At 44.0% G+C, this 21305-nt stretch overlaps 1 protein-coding gene across 4 annotated transcripts in view; it reads right to left on the minus strand.

The window, feature by feature from the left end:
- Positions 1 to 248: 248 nt before the first annotated feature.
- The window catches only part of uts2r2 (urotensin-2 receptor 2), a 41421-nt gene continuing 20364 nt past the window's right edge, over positions 249 to 21305 (minus strand). For 2 of the 4 annotated variants that reach the window (XM_055653622.1, XM_055653619.1), the window contains exons 6-9: positions 18301 to 18357; positions 13777 to 13930; positions 6099 to 6222; positions 249 to 1626 (exon numbers count right to left, since the gene is read on the minus strand). In XM_055653622.1, coding sequence (XP_055509597.1) covers positions 1490 to 1626; positions 6099 to 6222; positions 13777 to 13930; positions 18301 to 18357 — 472 coding nt within the window. In that variant the 3' untranslated portion in view covers positions 249 to 1489. The remainder of the gene's footprint in view (positions 1627 to 6098; positions 6223 to 13776; positions 13931 to 18300; positions 18358 to 21305) is intronic. The other 2 variants (XM_055653620.1, XM_055653621.1) reach the window with 2 other exon arrangements.

Below are 21305 nucleotides of genomic sequence, written 5' to 3' on the forward strand. Positions count from 1 at the left end.
GCCACTTGATTTCTAGCCACCTGTCTAAAAATCCAAAGTTACTCCAGTCACTGTGAACTCGATTTGGCTTTGAAAAGCAAATTATTGTGGGAGCTAAAGAAACAAAGTAGAATTAAATTAGACATTTTCATAACCTGATCAGCATCTGAGAAGGCAGGAGTGAAATATTTCTCAACAAATGCTGTGGTTTATTCAGGCAATTGAGAAAACATGTTTAAAGGTGAAAAAATTAAAGCTAGACACAGCACACCCACAACAAACATCATTTATTTACCTAGATATTCTTATCAAATCTATTTGCGTACAATCATGGCCAGAGGTTGATAATGTCTTAAAGGCTCCTTAATCGAATGGTGCTGACCAGAAATCATTTTGAAACAAAGAAATGTGTGAAAAATGTTATATATTTCTTATTGTGTGAAAGCAAAAGGTTTTATATCTAATACATGTAGACTTCAATGAAAAGAGAAAAGACTAGTGATAAATTATGTCCAAACTGAGATTCTAATAATCATCAGTATTCGATCCATGTCAAGATCCTCTGGATAATCATTTTTATTTCAGATTTACAGCATTTGCAGTTTTTTTTTGCTTTTAGGCCGCTGTTTTGTTACTTGTGCCATCAATCCTCTCTTAGAATCTCCCTCAGTGCTAAAAAATGACTTAATAACTATATGGTCAATCAATGAATAACCTGAGTATTTCATCAGTCAGTGAACCACTTTGACCAGCCTTTTAATAATTTCAAATACCAAATCAAATAATTGTTCAATATTTTATCAACTAAACAAAAATATCTAATGTTCACCAATCAGTCCTTATGGTCATTAACTCTTAACTTTAACAGTATATTCAGTATTTTAGCAAAATCATACACCTTTAAAATTACTGTTCTTGAAATACTGATATGAGACGCAGAACCCAATTGATTATTAATACTGTATTACCCCCTCTTCTTTTATTTACGTACAATCATTGTATAATTAGTTTAGTAGAGAGACAGCATGGAATCAGGCCCTTCGGCCCACCGAGTCTACGCTGGCCATCGATCACCTATTCACACAAGTTCTAAGTTATCCCACTTTGGACATCTACTCCCTACACATTAGGGGCAATTTACAGAAGCCAATTGACCTACAAACACATAAATCTTGGGGATGATCTAACTTAGTTAAAATGTAATGACAAAAAGGGTTGGAGTAACTTCGCGGGTCAGGCTGCATCTCTGGATAAAAAGGATGTGGTGTTTTGGGTCAATCCAAAGAAAGGTCCTGACCCAAAACGTGACGTAATCCTTTTTTCCCCCAGAGATGCTGCCTGACCCGCTGAGTTACTCCAGCCATGTTTCGATCTTTGGTATAAAACCTCATCTGCAGTTCTTTGTTTCTACTTGTTAAAATGTGTAAGTGATTAATGGCTGTGTTTTCATGAAATACTTTCCAGGAATAAGATGCTCTTCAACCCTTAACTATTCAGGCTGTCAACCAGTTCATGGTAACGAAGGGTCTTGAATGGCATGGACAGGATCACATGTGAAGGACACTGTAATGGCGTACCGTGTGCCCCATGATACCTTTTCCACATAGTGAAGATTTTCGGAGCCAGATGTGAAGAACGAAACTCGACCTGGGATATGAAAGATGAGCAACATTAAACTTTGTCATATTTACTTTAGTTTAGAGATACAGTATGGAAACAGACCCTTCGGCCCAAACAGCCCAGCGATCCACGCCCACAAACACTATCCTACACACACTAGGGACAATTTACAATTTTACCAAAGCCACAAACCTGTACGTCTTTGGAATGTGGGAGGAAACCGGAGCACCCGGAAAAACCCCACGTGGTCACAGGGAGAATGTACAAACTCCGTACAGACAGCACCCATGATCCGGACTTTCATCCCACTTTCATATACACTCCCTACACACTAGGGGCAATTCGCAGAGGCCAATCATCCTACAAACCTGCATGTCTTTGAGATGTGGGAGAAAACCTGGACACCTGGAGGAAACCCACGTGGTCACAGTGAGTTTGCAAACTCCACACAGACAGCACCCGAGGTTGGGTTTGAATCGGCGTCTCTGGTGCAGTGAGGCAGTAGTTCGACTGTTGCTCCACTGTGCTGCCCTGAATGGAATATTTTGAAGCAAATATAATCTAATTTTCAATACTCTCCATATAGTTGGATTTTCTTAAACCTGGTACCTTTTGCAACCTACTGCAACCTTTTCTTAAATGTCTTTGGGATGGGTCACATTTCCTAGACTTTTAGATGGCACATGGGTATGCAGGGAATGGAGGGATATGGATTATGTGCAGGTAGATAAGAGTTGGTCTTTGTATCATGTTCGGCACTGGCATAGTGCGCTAAAGGGGCCTGTTCTTGTGCTGTACGGCTCTCTACGTTCTGCGTATAATTATTGGTTTTTGATGAGTCCTATAATGTCCTATAAATACATTCAAAGTCACTCATCCGTTGCACCACATGGGTACAGGCCCTTTGGCCCACCCAGTCCGCGTCGATCAGCGACCCTCGCACACTTACACTATCCTACACACAGTAGGGACAATTTTACCAAGCCAATTAGCCTACAAACCTGGGAGGAAATTGGAGCACCCTGAGAAAACCTACACAGGTCACGGGAAGAACGTACAGTTTCAATCGCACCAAATTATCTCCTCAACTTAAAATGTATCGTGCACTGACCACAAGCCGCAGGGGAAGAATTTCTCTTCCAGTAATTCAAACATTGCTGTGACTAATGAACATCCCACTTTTAAATTATGATAATTTCAATCATTACTCATAGAAATGAAACTGCAACAAGTTCACTACATAATTGCCACCACTGAACACCAGCCATGGGGCATTTAACGAGATAAGCATCATATTTAGAAATAATATGCTGGTATCCTTCCTCATTGTGTAAATTCACCCCAGTCTCCCATCAATCAGTTGCATATTATCTGCTATTTCTAAGATTGCTGCAATCAGTCTAATAATGATTGGAGTTGTCCGATACACCCGCCTTCTGCTGTTTATATACAAGCTTCACTCTTTCCTGACAATTTCTCAAGTGATTTAGTAACAAACTGACTGAAAGTGAAGCCAGGCAAAAATTATGTCTGCTTGCGAATTCTCACTCTGCTTCTTTGGTTCTGATATACCTTTGCTAATTATCTCGGTATGTCATAAAACGACACATAGTGCTGGAGTAACTCAGCGGGTCAGGCAGCATCGCTGGGGAACATGGATAGGTGACGTTTCAGTCCAAGAGCCTTCCACAGTCTAGTTGTAGGATGGGGGTGGGGGGGGGGGGGGAGGGGGTGGGGGGTGGGAGAGGCAGGACAAACCGTGGCAAGTAATATGTCGACACAGGCAAGGGTGGGGGGGGGGGGGGGGGGCAGATGATTGGAACAAAGGCCAGAGATATGAACAATAGGTGTGAGACAGGTTTGAAACTTCATGGATTTTGAAGCCAGAGGGAGAAATGTTGCAAGAGGAGTGGGGTTGGGGGGAAGAATAGGTGGGAGTCAAGGTGAGTCATAGGGGAGGCGGGGGGGGGGGGAATAGCAAGGAGCTGGGGGGGGAAGAAACAAGGGGGGAGGATGGTTAGAGGTTACATAAAATTGGCAAATTCAACGTTGGTACCAAAGATAGACACACAATGCTGGATCAGGCAGCATCTCTGGAGAAAAGGAATAGGTGGCATTTCAGGACGAAACCCGTCTTTTGACCCGAAACAGATTTGAGTCACTTTGACTCAAAACATCACCTATTCCCTTTCTCCAGAGATGCTGCCTGACTTCACTGAATTATTCCGGCATTGTATGTCTATTTTCAGTGTAAACCAGCATCTACAGTTCGTTCTTACTCAATGTTGATATCATTAGGTTTTATGCTGCCCAAGCGAAATATGAGGTGATGTTCCACCAGTTTGGATCTGGCCTCACTCTGACAAGGGAGGAGTCCCAGGGCAGAATGGTCCGCGTGGGAATGGGAAAGACCTGTCCTTAAGATATGGTTTCCCCCTGCAATGCTCATTCCCTTCATCTCCTTCAGTAGTTTTGTGTTTTTAGTTTAGATACAGCGTGGAAACTTGCCCTTCAGTCCACCCTGTCAGCACCAACCAGCGATCCCCACACACTAACACTATCCTACACACACTAGGGACAACTTACAATTACGGGAGAACTAATTCAATGCCACAGACGACTGATAAAGACACAATATGCTGGTGTAACTCAGCGGGATAGGCAGCATCTCTGGAGAGAAGGAATGGGTGTCGGTGCGGGTCTTCTTCAGACATTTTTAGTGTAGATTAACTGATTTTTGACTAGTGAGGGTCTCAAAGATTACGGGAGAAGGCAGGAAAATGGGGTTGAGAAGACAAAATAGATGAGCAATGATCGAAAGGCAGAGTAGACTGGATGGGCCAAATGGCCTTATTCTGCTCCTTTGTCTTATGGTCTTGTATTTCTCACATTAAATCTGAAAACACAACAAATTTCCTCGGATATGGTTCGCTTGTTGTCTGCTAATTCCCAATTGTTCCCTCTTGCCAAACCCTGGAATCAGTGCCTTACATAAATAAAGTTATGCAGCAGAAATGAACGAGCAAAAGCAAAATTCTATTTCACTCAGGCATGGGTTTGATTAAGTGCTTAATACAACTGGGAGATTCTGAAACAACTACATTTAAATAGAGCTGCAGATTGTCAGGCTTGCTGTTCAAGCAAGCCACAAAGCTTCTGGAGTCATCTGTAATCGTTGAACTAATTTTCCAATGTATTCACAAGTATATCAAGGTGTTGACAATAACAGCTCTTGGCAGGAATCCAAGTCAAGATTGGTCACACAGAAAGATTTGTGTCTAACTGCAGTTTAATGCATTTTGTTGTCTCTGTACTGTACACTGACAATGACAATTAAATTGAATCTGAGATTGAAGCAATATGGACCTGCACAAGACCACATTGTCCAGATTCCAAGACAAGGATTATTGCAACACAAAGGCTGCACGGGACCTGTAAACTGCAGTTTAGTGTAGGAAAGAACTACAGATGCTGGTTTAAACCAAAATTAAACACAAAAAGCTGGAGTAACACAGCAGGACAGGCAGCATCTCTGGAGAGAAGGGGTCTGAAGAAGGTCTCGACCCGAAATGTCACCCATTCCTTCTCTCCAGAAAAGCTGCCTGTCCTGCTGAGTTACTCCAGTTTTTTGTGTCTAACTGCAGTTTAGTGTTGAGCATTGCATTGCAATTCTCCAGGGGAACAATTGAAGAAAATGATGCAAATGAAAATGATGATCCTTAGTCTATCACACAGACTGGTCTCCCCACCATTGACTCCATACACACTTCACGCTGCCATGGAAAAGCAGCCAACAGAATCAGACCTGTCCCACACAAATATTTGTGTTTCCCCCTGCAGAGAAAGGAATGCAGGGAGAAGATACAGAAACTCGCAGGCAGGCACGCACCACAAGGTTCAAGGACACTTTCTTCCCCTCTGTTGTCAGGCTTCTGAACGGTCCTTCCGTAAACTAGGCCTGGGTACCATGTGACTCATCTCGACCCCATGGTATCTGTTCTGCTTGGATAACATGCAAAACAATGCTTTTTCACTGAACTCCAATAATGAACCTAAACCCCTAAACCACAAGTTAGACAAAAATGCTGGAGAAATTCAGCGGGTGACGCAGCATCTATGGAGCGAAGGAAATAGGCAACGTTTCAAGTTGAAACCCTTCTTCAGATCTTTGCTCCATAGATGCTGCTGCACCCGCTGAGTTTATCCAACATTTTTGTCTACCTTCTATTTTCCAACATCTGCAGTTCCTTCTTAAACAACCCCTAAACCATAATATAGGATACTATCTGATTCATCCCTACTCCATTGCAGATACAGGACTTTGTCCGTGGAACTGATGCTACAATGCTGAGAACTGTATTCTACACAGTATCTTCTACTTTGCTCTTTTTGCTGTACCGGATCTGTTTGGACAGCATCCAAAACAAAGCTTTTTCACACAGCCTGTGACGCTCATAAACCTAAACAAGAATGGGGGAAATGAGAAGTGAAATTCATACCTATTCGCGGCTCAACAGTTCTGTTAACAAGCTCATCAACGAACACAAATTTTCCACCTCCAAAATCAATCTTGTAGTCAGACAAGTAAAGTAATGAAGTGTAGTCAAATGATCCATATGTCACCTGTGGAAGACAGCAGGACAAGCAGGTCAGATTTAGTGTGTAGGAATGAACTACGGATGCTGGTTTAAATCAAAGATAGACACAAAATGCTGTAGTAACTCAGCGGAACAGGCAATCAAGAAGGGTCTCGACCAAAATATCACCCTTTCCTTCTCTCCAGAGATGCTGCCTGTCTCGCTGAATTACTCCAGCATTTTGTGTCTAGGTCAGATTTAGTTCCTGTTTGTATTCCGCCGAGAAGAGTATAACTGAACATAATTTGATGTAACAACATAAAAGTGGCGATTTTGCTCATATTTCACTTGGGTAGCTTGCCACTCAGCGGCATGACTGTTGAATTCTCTAATTTTAAGTAACTTCTACCTTCACTCCCCTCCCCTCTCTCTTCCCGAGTGGTCTAGCCAGTTCGACAAGTTCACCACATTGTATCCCTCCTGAGATCACACCTTCCCAAGATGGGCCTACCAGGGCACCACCAAAGATCTTATAGCGAAGTCTTTGGGCACCACCCTGCCTGAGGTCATTTGTGACTGTCCCTGAATGATCCTAGTCTTTTCTTATCGCCAGCTGTTTCCCTCCCCCCTCTCCCTCCACCCCTACGTTCAGTCTGAAGGTGGATTCTGCTAGCCCCACTGAGCTACTCCAGCATTTGTGTTTATCTTTGGCATAAACCAGCATACACAGTTCTTTATTTCTACTAAACGTGGAGACAAGCAAGTATACATTTTAGTTTGGATACGATAGTGGTGTTTAAGAGCCTTTTAGTTAGGCACATGGATATACAGAGAATGAAGGGATATGAAACACGTGCAGGGTGAAGAGATTAATTTATCTTGGCATCTTGTTCGGCATAGACATTGTGGGCTGAAGACATGTTCCTGTTCTGTTACTCAGCGCAGTGTAACCCTTACAATGTCACAACACCAACATTCATCAGAATAACTCCTGTTCACAGGAAAATGTTTCTCCATGGCAATCATTTTTTAAAACGTCTGGTTGGAAATTAAGTGATCATTCATCATTGGAAGATACAACTGAGCAATACCCGAGTGCCACATTTGCCTGTCGTACAACAGCAACTGATAACTTGGAGCCGTGTACGGTAGAGATGATAAATGCTGCACAGTCCGTAAAAAACATGATGAACACATCATTTGCAAATCTGAGCACATAGACATGGCAGTCACACAACTGCAATGAAGAGGCAACAAAGTTTTCAATGCATTAGTCATGTTCATAAGTCATAGGAGCAGAAGTAGGCCATTTGGTCCATTGAGTCAACTCCGCCATTCAATTGGATTGGATTGGATTCCATTTTATTGTCATTGCACTTTTCAGTGCAACTAAATGGTTTAGCCTGCAGTCATAACATAGAATAAATAACAAAACAAACACTCAACACGGTTTAAAGTCCCAAAGTCATTGTCTCTTCCCTCCTTGCTCTCCCTCTGCGCTGAGGCAATCCAGGCCTCCGATGTTGTGACCCCGCCGGGTGATGGTGAGCAATCATGGCTGATCTATCTTTCCCTCTCAACCCCATGCTCCTGTCTTCTCCCCGTAGCCTTGACACCCATACTACTCAAGAATCTGTCAATCTCCGCTTTAAAAATACACAATTATTTGGCCTCCAATGAATTCCACAGATTCACCATCCTCTGACTAAAGAAATTCCTTTTCATCTCCTTTCTAAAGGAGCGTCGTCTTATTTTGAGGCTATGGCCTCTGGTCTCCCACTAATGGAAACAACGTCTTAACAAAGCCAAAACATTTTGATAGTTCTTTATTTATTAGATATCACACAGTACATTAACTCTGGTAAGATTCTTGTGATGCTGTGGATTAGTTTAGTTTGGAGCCAAAACCTTGTGAATTTCATATACTGTCTCAGTGTTTATTCCTACATGTTACCACCTAATCTAAGATTGTGTTTATGTTTAGTAATACTGTTACTGAACGGTATGCAAAAAATAATTTCACTGTGACACTAGAGTACCATTGAACCACTGAGATACAGCATGAAAATAAGCCCTTCGGCCCACCGAGGACACACTGCCCAGCTTTATGGTTAGAGGGGTAAAGTTCAAAGATACTGTGCTGGGCAAGTTTTATTTTACACAGACGTCTGGACTGACATCTTCAACCTGTCACTTGCCCAAGCAGTTGTCCCCACTTGCCTTAAAGCCACCTCCATCGTGCCAGTGCCAAAACACTCCACTGCGGCAAGCCTCAATGACTTCCGCCCAGTTGCACTTACCCCCATCATCACCAAGTGCTTCGAGAGGCTGGTCCTGGCACACCTCAAAAGCTGCCTACCCCCCACACTGGATCCCTATCAGTTTGCCTACCGCAAGAACAGGAGTACGGAGGATGCCATCTCAACGGCACTTCACTCCGCCCTCTCCCACCTTGACAACAGAGACACTTATGTAAGAATGCTGTTCATCGATTACAGCTCAGCATTCAACACCATTATTCCATCAAAACTGATCACCAAACTCGGTAACCTGGGCATCGACCCCTCCCTCTGCAACTGGATACTGGACTTTCTAACCAACAGACCCCAGTCTGTGAGGTTAGACAAGCACACCTCTTCAACCCTCACCCTGAACACCGGCGTTCCTCAGGGCTGAGTGCTGAGCCCCCTCCTCTACTCCCTCTTCTCCCATGACTGCACACCTGTACATGGTACTAACACCATCATCAAGTATGCAGATGATACAACGGTGATTGGCCTCATCAGCAACAACGATGAGCTGGCCTACAGGGAGGAGGTCCAGCACTTAGCAGCATGGTGCGCTGACAACAACCTGGCCCTTAACTCCAAGAAGACCAAGGAGCTCATTGTAGACTTCAGGAAGTCCAGAGGCGGCACGCACACCCCCATCCACATTAACGGGACGGAGGTGGAACGTGTTTCTAGCTTCAGGTTCCTGGGTCAACATCGATGACCTCTCTTGGACCCACAATACCTCTACTCTGATCAAGAAGGCTCATCAGCGTCTCTTCTTCCTGAGGAGACTGAAGAAGGTCCGTCTGTCTCCACAGATCCTGGTGAACTTCTACCACTGCACCATCGAGAGCATCCTTACCAACTGCATCACAGTATGGTATGGCAACTGCTCTGTCTCCGACCGGAAGGCATTGCAGAGGGTGGTGAAAATTGCCCAACGCATCACCGGTTCCACGCTCCCCTCCATTGAGTCTGTCCAAAGCAAGCGCTGTCTGCGGAGGGCGCTCAGCATCGCCAAGGACTGCTCTCACCCCAACCATGGACTGTTTACCCTCCTACCATCCGGGAGGCGCTACAGGTCTCTCCGTTGCCGAACCAGCAGGTCGAGGAACAGCTTCTTTCCGGCGGCTGTCACTCTACTAAACAACGTACCTCGGTGACTGCCAATCACCCCCCCCCCCCCCCCCCCCCCCCCCCCCCCCCCCCCCCGGACACTTATTATTTTTTTTTATTCAGATCGTTTGCTATGTCGCTCTTCAAGGGAGATGCTAAATGCATTTCATTGTCTCTGTACTGTACACTGACAAGGACAATTAAAATTGAATCTGAATCTGAATCTGAATCTGAATCTGAATCTGAAGTACCTGAAACGTGCTGCCATGGGTGGTGGTGGAGAAGATGTGATAGTGGTGTTTGAAGCTTTCAGCTAGGCACATGGATATGCAGGGAAGAGAGGAATATGGATCATGTGTAATGAAAAGTTCTTCAATAAAGGATCCCTGAAAGTGGCAACATAGAATAGTAAAGAATGCATATGCTACACTGGCCTTCACGTCGGGGCATTGAGTATTAGAGTCAGGAAATCACCGTGAAGCTCTATGAGAATTTGGTTCGGCCACATTTGGAATATTGTGTGCAGGTCTGGTCGCCCCATTACAGGAAAGATGTGGAGGCTTTGGCAAGGATGCAGATGAGATTACCAGAGTGCTGCCTGAAGTTGAGGGTATTAGCTACAATGGGCGGTTGGACTCAGCTGGATTGATAAAGACCCAGATTATGAATAAAGTTGCTTTAAACTCACTTTTTAAAATATAATCGTCGCTTGCCAGCTGCTGACGTCACAATGCCCACATGCCCACCAATCCAGGCTACCTGCCTCCTGGCCCCCTCCCCCTGAGGCTCCGTTCCGCTATAGGATCTTGGTTCTACAGATCTCGGAGCAGCGAAGCCTCACGCGCTGAACCTTCTCCTCACGGTCGGTGCAGTTTGTGAAGCCCCGCCCCTTGCGCGCTCATTCCAGCTGTGGGTTTCCAGTCAGAAGCCGCTTCTCTCTCTCTCCTCATTTGACAGCCCACTCACTGGCCCGGGTCCCCCACCACCCCCCCCCCCCCCCCCTTCTCATCTCCTCCCCTCCTCCCCTCCCTCCTCTCTCTCTCCCCTCTCTCCTCTCAACTAAAGATCCTATACCGCTATTGGATCGTTGCTCTCTACCCGTCACAGGGGACGATCATCTGTCCCCCCCCAACCCTCCATCCCTCCCGGCCCGGATCTGTCACGCTGGCGGAAGCCACAATCGGTTGGTCCCCCCGCTGCTTTTCAACGTCCTCAGATCGCTCCGTGCTTCGCGCTCGGGCTGCCGCCCCTCTCCTCCTTCTCTCTCTCTCCCCCCCCCCCCCCCCTCCTCTTCCGACCTCCTCCTCCCATCTCCTTACTCCCTCTCCTCTCTCTCCTCTCTCCTACCAAGATCCTATGGGAGTTCAGGGCTCCTCCCCTGAATTTCGTCGAGCTGCCGACAGCTTTCATGCATGAGATGCGCATGCTTCATTTCCAGAACATTCTGAACACGTGCGCACGGTTGCATTTCGCTCTCTCTCTCTCTCTCTCCCCCCCTCCCCCCCCCCCTCCCCCCCACCTCTCCCCCTCCCTTCCCCCCCTCTCATCCCCCTCTCACCCTCTCTCTCCGCCCTCTCTCTCCTCCCCCTCTCTCTCGTCCTATCTCTCTCACCCCTCCTCCCCCACCCTCCCCCACCCTCCTTCTCCCCTCCACCCCTTTGTCTCTTACCCTTCTGTCTACCACTTTCTCTCTGTCTCTCCCCATTCTCTCTCTGCCCTCACTCTCTACCCCCCCCCCCCTCTCTAGATGCGCCTGTCAGTTGGGGGCTATGTGTCAGTGGTTAGGGCGGTTATGGGGTAAAAGGAGCAAATTAATAATATTAATATATCAAGGGGGTAGTTAGTGTGTGTGACTCCGCCTGCCGCCCGCCCCCCCCCCAGCCCCCAGCCCCCCCTCCCCCCCTCCCCCTCCCTCACAATCAACGGGTCTGCACTTGGTCTAGTGAAACTTAAAGCTTGCGGTTCTTTGTGATTTACATATAAATAGAACCAGTACAAATAAGCGATGAATTTGAATGATCAAGAGAGATTAATTACTTGCAGCACAAAAAAATAAATTCTGGGAAATAATTATAAGTTATCCTGTCAGGCCATTACTTGGCAATTAGAATATGGTGCAGTCTTGCATCTGCTTATAAAGTCACAGCAGAATTCGTAATTATATAATTGACGTTGATGTGCAAAAATGCTCGCTTTAAAAGAGATAAAACTATGTTTTCAAATCGCCTGTAAAAATTTGTGATTTTTGTCTGCCAAAATGAATACAAATGGTAATCAGGCTTAATATTGAACCTTTCGAACGACTGATTCAAATATTCACGAGGTAATGTCTCTCATCAGAAAAAATTAACCAAAAAGCAAACATTCTGCTTTACTCAAAGATTGTGAGCGTAAACTAGTTAAAGCTCAGTAACTGTAGGGTCGACAAGCTACAAATCCAATTATCCTCCATGTGAATGCTTCTACTTGTTACTTCAGAAGCACTGTCACTATTTCATTATGTACTACACACAATCTATAGAGAATGGAATAAACTTGTATTATTTCAATTAGTTGCCTTTGACACATACAACATAAACAGTAAAAATCATAATATCACACCATACACTCGATATCAAACCCCCCTCGCCTATGTCAACCTATTACCCACCATGCTTTGTCCTGCCTCTTCCCTTTTCCAGCTTTCTTCTCCACCCCCAACAATCAATCCAAAGAAGGTCTCGACCCAAAACACCACCTATCAATGTTCTCCGGAGATGCTGCCTGACATGTTGAGTTACTCCAGCACTTTGTGCCCTTTCATGCACTCTGCATCTCCCCCTTTGCTCTATCTATTGTACTTTAGTTTGTCTTGATTGGCTCGATTGTATAGAATTATCTGATCTGATTAGATAGCATGTAAAACAAAGACAAAGCTTTCCACTGTACCTCAGCACATGTGGCTATAATAAACCTAAATCTAGTCTTACCATCAGAGGGACACACTAGTATTCCCTGAAAGGCAAGAAAAAAGGATATGCACATGAAAGCTCTTCCTTCTGAAAGTCCTCAGGAATATAAGCCTAAGTCTCCAGGATAGGTAGCAGTCAAATAAGACACATTTAAATGGATTTGTGACCCATGAATAGACAAACAGGTTTAATTCATGCCAGATAATCGACCAACCAAGTCCCCGAAGTGAAATGAAAATAGCTGAAGATTTTGTGAACTTCACCCATCAATAACTTGGAAATAAAGTCCAAATAAAGCCTTCAATGAGTCAATTGTTAACTAAAATAAAAGCTTCCTTTAAGTTAGGTGACATTCAAATCTCGTTTATACAATCAGTGCCGTCTTTGCTGAATTGAGGTCAACATTTATGAATCTTCTGAGATTGAACTTCAATGTCAAACCCTTTGATAAGCAGAGGCATAGAGCCATACAGTACAGAAACAAGCGCTGCGGCCGACCTTGTCTATTGTTAGCACAAATAACCCACCGCAACTACCCTTTAATTACTACTCTTACACCATTTATTAATACACAACATGGTGATAATGAGTAGAAAGAAGGAACTGCAGACACAGATTTGGGGTAACTTGAGGGGTCTGGCAGCATCCTTGGAGACGTTTCGGGTTGGAACCCTTCTTCTGACTGATTTTGGGGGGGACAGACAAAGAAAGCTGGAAGAGAGAAGAGGCAGGATGTCACAATAGGTGAACAGATGGGGAAGGGACTTTGATAGGCGGATGGTTGGACAAAGGCCAGAGATGAGAAAACAGGGGTGAGACAAAAGGATTGAAGAGTTGCCAATTGTGAAGCCAGAGGAAAGAATCTAGATGGAGGGGAGAAATAGTGCAGAGTCCAGGTGAGGGATGGGGGAGCGGGTAGAAAGGATAAGAATATGGCTTTCCATTTGCATATATTTTGTGAATACCCTTAAATCTAGGCTCCATTTATTTTGGGCAACCAATAATGAGGAACTTGAAGAAATATGTGTTTTTAAAAGCAAAGCTCCGAGGCAAATGTTGTAACACACGTTACTGTGTGCACAGCACTGCAATAAATCAATAAATTGTAGCCCTTCACCATGATAAATGAGCAGCAGATTTTATCTGAATTGCAACAAATTATTTGCAGATAACATATCCTCATAAAATTATATGAATCATAGAACTGAATGAATTATAACTGCAATATTTACCATTGTGTGTCAAGATATTAGCCAATACCTTATCAATGTGCGGGTGCCAATATTCATCATGCATTGTCTTGGCTTCTGTATTGTTCATCCTTGAGAAAAATGTGGGCTTTGTGAGGTGCAAGCGAGTTATGTCGATCCCAAATGCTTCAGCAATTTCCTTCTGAATCCGCCACCTCACATTGCTACAAAAGAGAGAATTCCATAACGTCAACCAACCTTCTTTAAATGGCCGACGGCAAGACATACAGAGGTCAGTGCACAGCAGGACAACAGGTTAATATAGAAAAGACACAAGAGGCTGCAGGTGCCAGAATCTTGAGCAAGACACAAAGTACTGAAGGAACCCAGCGGGTCAGGCAGCATCTGCGGAAAGAATGGACAGACCACATTACGAGTCAGTCTGAAGAAGAATCCTGATCCTAATCACTCCCCAGATGCTGCTTGGTCCACTGAATAACAACGACAGTTTAATACACTCAGGTGAACATGGATGAATTTTCAAATCTGCGGCTTTAAGTTTTCAGATAGAGGACATAAGATGATTCGGAGTTTGAAGCCACGCAGCAGTGCGTTTTTAGTGACAGTACGTACCGCTACAGCGTCCTGATGCATATGTTGATTAATCATGCTTAACTAATGGGTAATATCAGTGAATGAATTAGAAAATTTATATGTTCAGACATTAGATTACAAGTTAAAGTATCCTCAACATTGGACATATTGAAAGACACAAAAATATTGGTCAATGTAGCTTAATTTTTAATTGATATTAGACCAAGTGGGACACGTTGGGCCCCGTTCCCCCAACGCAATATTCCACCACTCAACCATAGCCCCCAACTGCACAGGCGCGGCTCATTTCCCCACATCCCCCAGCACTCCCTTCCCCTCCTCTTCACCCTCCCTCTTTTTTTCCCTCTCCTCCTCTCCCCCATTCCCTCCCTTACTTCACCCTCCCACTCCTTTTATGAATCCTTATTCACGTCCTTCCTCCTGCCACAAGCTCTCTCCCCACCTTACCCCTCTCATCTCCCTCGATCTATACAATAGATATATAATAGACTCCGCTATTTTTAAAAGCCCTATCTAGCTCTCTCTTGAAAGCATCCAGAGACCCCGCCTCCACCACCCTCTGAGGCAGAGAATTCCACAGACTCACCACTCTCTGTGAGAAAAAGTGTTTCCTCGTCTCCGTTCTAAATGGCTTACTCCTCATTCTTAAACTGTGGCCCCTAGTTCTGGACTCCCCCAACATCGGGAACATGTTTCCTGCCTCGAGCATGTCCAAACCCTTAACAATCTTGTATGTTTCAATGAAATCCCCTCCCATCCTTCTAAACTTCAGAGTGTACAAGCCCAGCAGCTCTATTCTCTCAGCATATGACAGTCCCGCCATCCCGGGAATTAACCTCAGATTCAGATTCAATTTTAATTGTCATTGTCAGTGTACAGTACAGAGACAACGAAATGCATTTAGCATCTCCCTGGAAGAGCGACATAGCAAATGATTTGAATAAATAATAATAAGTGTCCGGGGGGGGTGGTGATTGGCAGTCACCGAGGTACGTTGTTGAGTAGAGTGACAGCCGCCGGGAAGAAGCTGTTCCTCAACCTGCTGGTTCGGTGAACCTACGCTGCATTCCCTCAATAGCAAGAATGTCCTTCCTCAAATTAAGGGGCCAAAACTGAACACAATACTCCAGGTGTGGTCTGTACAACTGCAGAAGGACCTCTTTGCTCCTATATTCAACCCCTCTTGTTAAAAAAGACCAATATGCCATTTGCTTTCTTCACTGCCTGCTGTACCTGCATATTTACTTTCATAGACTGATATACAAGGATCCCCAGATCCCGTTGTACTTCCCCTTTTCCCAACTTGACGCCATTTAGATAGTAATCTGCCTTCCTGTTTTTGCTACCAAAGTGGATTTTTTATTTTTTTTTTTTATTTTTTTTTTATTAGAAGTACGGTAAATTACAATACTACACAACACATATATCTTAATACATTTTTTGTACCGCTTCATTTTTTTTGAGCTTTAAGAAAAAAGTAGAAGTAAGGAAAGTAAAGAAAGTGCGCGAGAGTCGTGAAGTGCAAGAGTGTTGGGAAAAGAAAGCCCCTTAGAAAAGAAGTTAGAGAAGGAAGTAAAGTGAGAAAATAGATCCTAGAAAAGAAAGAAAGAGAAAATGGGAACAATCGCTCTACATTAAACTACGCAGAAAGGGGACCACCAACCAAGTCTGTTTTTGTTGTTTTACCTCCCGTTACCAGGTCCTGATACCATTTATTTATTTATTTATTTATTTAAATTACTATTGCACCTCATACTTGTAATAGGTCCAGAAACATACACCACGTCTTTTGGAATTGGTCTGCTTTACCTGCTAAGAGGAATCCCATCTCTTCCAGATGTAATGTTTCAAACATATTTGATATCCACATTTTTATTGTTGGTGTGGGCGCATTTTTCCAGAATTTAAGTATAAGCTTTTTTCCCATTATTAGCCCGTAATTAAATAAATTCTTCTGAAACACGTTTAGTTCAGGGTTACCTTCCGATATTCCAAAGATAATCCATTCTGGTTTTGGTACCAGTTTTATTTTGATCAATTTTGAAAAAATATCAAATATTTCATACCAGAAGTTTTGGATTTTTGTACAAAAAACAAAAGAGTGCGCTATGGTAGCTTCTTGACACAGGCATTTATCACAGATTGGTGAAACATTAGGGAAGATTTTATTTAATTTAGTTTTTGAATAATATAATCTATGTAATGTTTTAAATTGGATGAGCGTATGTCGTACATTGATCGAACATTTATGCACCTGTAGTAAATGATTATCCCAGGTCTCTTTTGAGATTTTTATAGCTAATTCTTGTTCCCAATCTTTTCTAATTCCATCTGTTGTGGGTATTTCCGGTGGCGCTGGTGCCAGCAGCCTCCACCTACAGCCCGGTATCTTTTTGTTTTTTTGTTTATTTAGTTATGTAAAAGTGTGTTTTTTTGTGTTTTTTTGGTGTCTTTATGTGGGGGAAGAGGGCACGGTGCGGGGGATACCGTACTTCAGCCGCTTCCTGGTGAGGACGCGACTATTATTCGAGTCGCGTCCTCGCCCCCCCCCCCCCCCCCACAGCGGCCTACCTGCCTGGATTGGCGCGGCCTTTCCTGCAGGGATCGACCGGAGCTCCAGCAGCGGCGCTGAGGGACAGCGCTGGAACATCGCGGGGCTGGCGATGCCTTACCGGGGGTCGCCATCTGGAGCCGGAGTGCTGGACCTGCTGCCGACATCATGGAGCTGCGGTTTGCAGAGCTCCCAACGCGGGCGGCGCTGACTAACAGCGCGGGGTCCTGTGACTCTGCCCAGCTCGGCCAGCGGACTCAGGAGCTGCAGACTCCGGCTGCGGGAGGCGGCTGATCCAGGAGGTCCGGGCCGCTGAGGAGGAGGCTGCTCACCGTCGGGGTTCGGCGTCGGCGTTCCACCAGCCCGGCGTGAGGGCCTGAACATCGGGCCACCTGGGGCGGCGTCTGCGGGTGCTCGGAAGGCCCCGACCACGGATGAACATGGAGGGGAGGCTGGCTGGACTATGGTGCCTTCCTCACCTGGGTGCCATATATGTTATGTTGTGTTGTGGACTTTCTGTGTTTGTGCTTTTTTTATTTAAATTTTAATTCAATTTCAATTTTATTTTTAATATGTTTTATTATTTATTTATTATTTATTTTTATTATTTCTTTGTGATTTTTTTTAATGATACTGCCTGTAAGGAAAATTCATTTTGTTGTCCCAAATTGGGACAATGACAATAAATTGAATACAATACAATACAACAATACAATATTTCTATGTTTAAAATGATATTATATAGGTACGATATTAAATTAGCTGATTCCGCCTTTGTCTTCATTGCTTCATCCAATAAGTCGGAAGGCATATTATGATAGTCTTTTGTGTGTTTTTTCAGATAATCACAAATTTGAAGATATTTAAAATATTGGTTATTTTTCAAATTATATTTCAGTTGTAGTTGTTGAAATGATAGTAAATTCCCCAATTCATACAGATCTTCGAGCGTTTTGATTCCCATTCTTTCCCATTGTATATGATTTGTCTATGATTGATGGTTTAAACGATGGATTATTGACTATTGGTATTAAAAGAGATAAGTTTCTTAATTTTAAATTCTGTTTTATTTGTTTCCATGTTCAGCATCTGTGGAAGTCATGGAGTCTGAAGAGGGATCCCGACTCGAAACGTTATCTATTCATTTCCTCCACAGAAGCTGCCTAACCTAGTGAGTTCCTCCAGCACATTGTGTTTGGCTCAACAGCACCTGCAGTTTCATGTGTCCCATCTTCAAGAGATCAGTATCAGTCAACCTTTTATTGAAGATAGACACAAAATGCTGGGGTAACTGAGCGGGTCAGGCAGCATCCCTGGAGAAAAGAAATAGGTGACTTTTCGGATTAAGACCCTTCATCAGACCAAACCTTTTATTGAGCTATCCTTACATGAGAAAGTTATCAGAATAAACAACAAGAATTTTCTTACCTGTATAATGCAAAGTCTTCCTCGTCAAATAAATCATTTATTTGATCGCCGAAGTACCTGCAAATGTAATGTTGAATTGACAATTTATACAGTTCTCAGTTTAATTCCCCTTTAAAATTATTCCACCCTGTGTATTCTATGCTGTTTCAATTCATGCAAAAACATTCTTTATCTGGGGATTATCCATCTAGGAACATTTCAGAGTAATTCCAGGAAAACCATGTGTAATGTTGTGTGATCTTTGCCCACCTCCAAAAGATAAACACGGATAACAATCAGAAAAATTCAGTTTGCATGATATTGGATATTAAGCTGAGACAATAATGGCACAAAGTATACTACAATATATAATTGATTGAAAGATAGAGCATGGAAACAGGCCCTCTGGGTCACCGAGTCCACGCCGACCATCGATCACCCATTCACTCCAGTTCTATATAAACCCAACTTCTCATCCACATTAGGGGCAATTTATAAAGGAAAATTAACCTACGAACTTGGGATGTGGGAAGAAACCAGAGTCTCCAGAGGAAACACACACAGGGAGATCATGCAAACTCCACACAGAGGTCAGGATGGAACCCGGGCCTTGAGCACTGTGAGGCAGCAATTCCACCAGCTGCACCACTGTGCCGCCTTGGCCCGAATGATGAGAGACACTGGCAGCTTGTTGGAGACACAACTTTAGCGTGATGTCAGCTGGAGAAAAGCCATGTTTTAAAAGCAAAATTGAATATTTAGAGAAAGGTTGGCAGTCCCTCAGCTACTGACACCTTCACCAGTAATAAACATAAAATCCAGCAGAAACAGTATTGAGTAATTCCAGTTATTCAGCTTACAGGAGAGGAGGCTGATGTGTCACCACAGTCTTCCTTCTGCTCATTCTTTCTCCAGATTCACAACTTCACAAGATCCATGAGTAGAATTAGGCCATTCGGCCCATCGAGTCTACTCCGCCATTCAATCATGGCTGATCTCTGCCACCTAATCCAATTTTCCTGCCTTCCCATAACCCTTGACACCTGTTCTAATCAAGAATTTGTCTATCTCTGTCTGAAAAATATCCACTAACTTGGCCTCCATAGCTTTCTGTGGCAATAGGTTCCACAGATTAACTACCCTCTGACTAAAGAAGTTTCTCCTCACCTCCTTTCTAAAAGAGTGCCCTTTAAATCTGAGGCTATGACCTCTGGTTCTAGACTCTCCCACAGTGGAAACATCCTTTCCACATCCACTCTATCTATGCCTTTCTTTATTCTGTAAGTTTCAATGAGGTCCCCCCTCAACCTTCTAAACTCGAGTAAGTACAGGCCCAGTGCTGTCAAACACTCATCATATGCAACCCACTCATTCCTGGGATAATTCTTGTAAACCTCCTCTGGACCCTCTCCAGAGCCAGTACATCCTTCCTCAGATATGGGGTCCAGATTTGCTCATGGTTCTCCAAATGCAACCTGATCAGTGCCTAAAAGAGCCTCAGCATTACATTTCTGTGTTTGTATTCCAGTCCTCGTGAAATATAAATGTTACATTGACTTTGCCTTCCTTACTACCGGTTTGACTTGCAAATTAACTTTTTGTGAGTCCTGCACCAGATTAGGGGACAACTTTGCTAATTCACTCAGGGGTCAGGACAACAGACTGTATGTATATAGCCTTAAAAATCACCATGTGAAGTCAGACCCGGCTATCGAAACTTTAAATAAGAATGGAAACACATCCAAATTGTACAAATTTGCAATAGTTTGAAGAATTTGAAGTGGCAGGGTGGTGCAGCAGTAGAGTTGCTGCCTTACAGAGCCAGAAACCCGGGTTCGATCCAGACTACGGGCGTTGTCTGCATGGAGTTCCTTCATTCTCATTGTGACCAGATGGGTTTTCTCCGGGTGCTCCGGTTTCCTTCTACACTCCAAAAACGTACAGGTTGCGACTAGTCCCTAGTATGTATGATAGTGCTAGTTTAGGGGGTGATTGCTGGTTGTTGCGGACACGTTGGGCTGAAGGGCCTGATTTCATGCCATATCTCTAAAGTCTACATTATTTGGAGTTTATGAACCCCTAAATAGCATGAAACCAGCATCTCACAGATCCCACGGCCTGGGTTAAACTGTGGTCTTGGGTACAGTCTGTGAGGAGTTTCCATGTTCTCCCAGTGACCAATTGATTTTACCCCTGATGGTCCAATTTTTTCCTGCATCCCATAGATACACTGGTCAGTAGGCTGAGTAGTAATTTAAATTACTTTTGGTGTTGATGGCTGGTGAGAGAATTGGTTGGGACAAGGCAGTCATTTAGTCTTGTTTAGAGATACAGCGTTGAAAGCCCCTTTGGCCCACAGATTCCACTCTGAACAGCAATCTCTTCACACCGTGTACACTAGGGACAATTTACAGAAACCAATTAACCGACAAAACCTACACATCTTTGAAATGAAGGAAGAAACCGGAGCACTCGGAGAAAACCCAAGCAGTCACAGGGAGAACATACAAATTCTGTGCAGACACTGTAAGGCAGCAGCTCTAATGCTGCACCACCATGCGCTAAGAAATTTCACACTGGGAAATAAGTGGGGAATTGGAATAGATGGAAATGCTCAGGGCTGGCATAATCTTAATGGGCCAAATGGCCTCCAGCTAGGTTAGTGAGGAACTGTAAGCTATATTACTAAATGCCACTAATTACTGTTCTCGACTGCTTTTGGCCTTCAGTGCAGCGATTTCCGAGAGAACGCCGCCACCTACGGCCGTCATTTTTGGCCACCTCGCTCAGAGCCCCCCTCCGCCGCATGTGTGCCGAGGATTTTTCCCGTCGATGAAAAATGACAGAGATATTAATGTTTTTACAAAATTCCCCATTCGCTCTGCTGCCTCTGCTGGAGGGAAGGGGAGGGACTATAAAACCAGGAAGTGGTGTGCCTCAATCAGTCTCTGCAAGTGGTGTGCCTCAATCAGTCTCTGCAAGTGGTGTGCCTCAATCAGAGCTCTGAATAACACTGACAAATGTCT

Source organism: Leucoraja erinacea, chromosome 23, assembly GCF_028641065.1.
Source record: "Leucoraja erinacea ecotype New England chromosome 23, Leri_hhj_1, whole genome shotgun sequence".
Lineage (NCBI taxonomy): Eukaryota > Metazoa > Chordata > Chondrichthyes > Rajiformes > Rajidae > Leucoraja > Leucoraja erinaceus.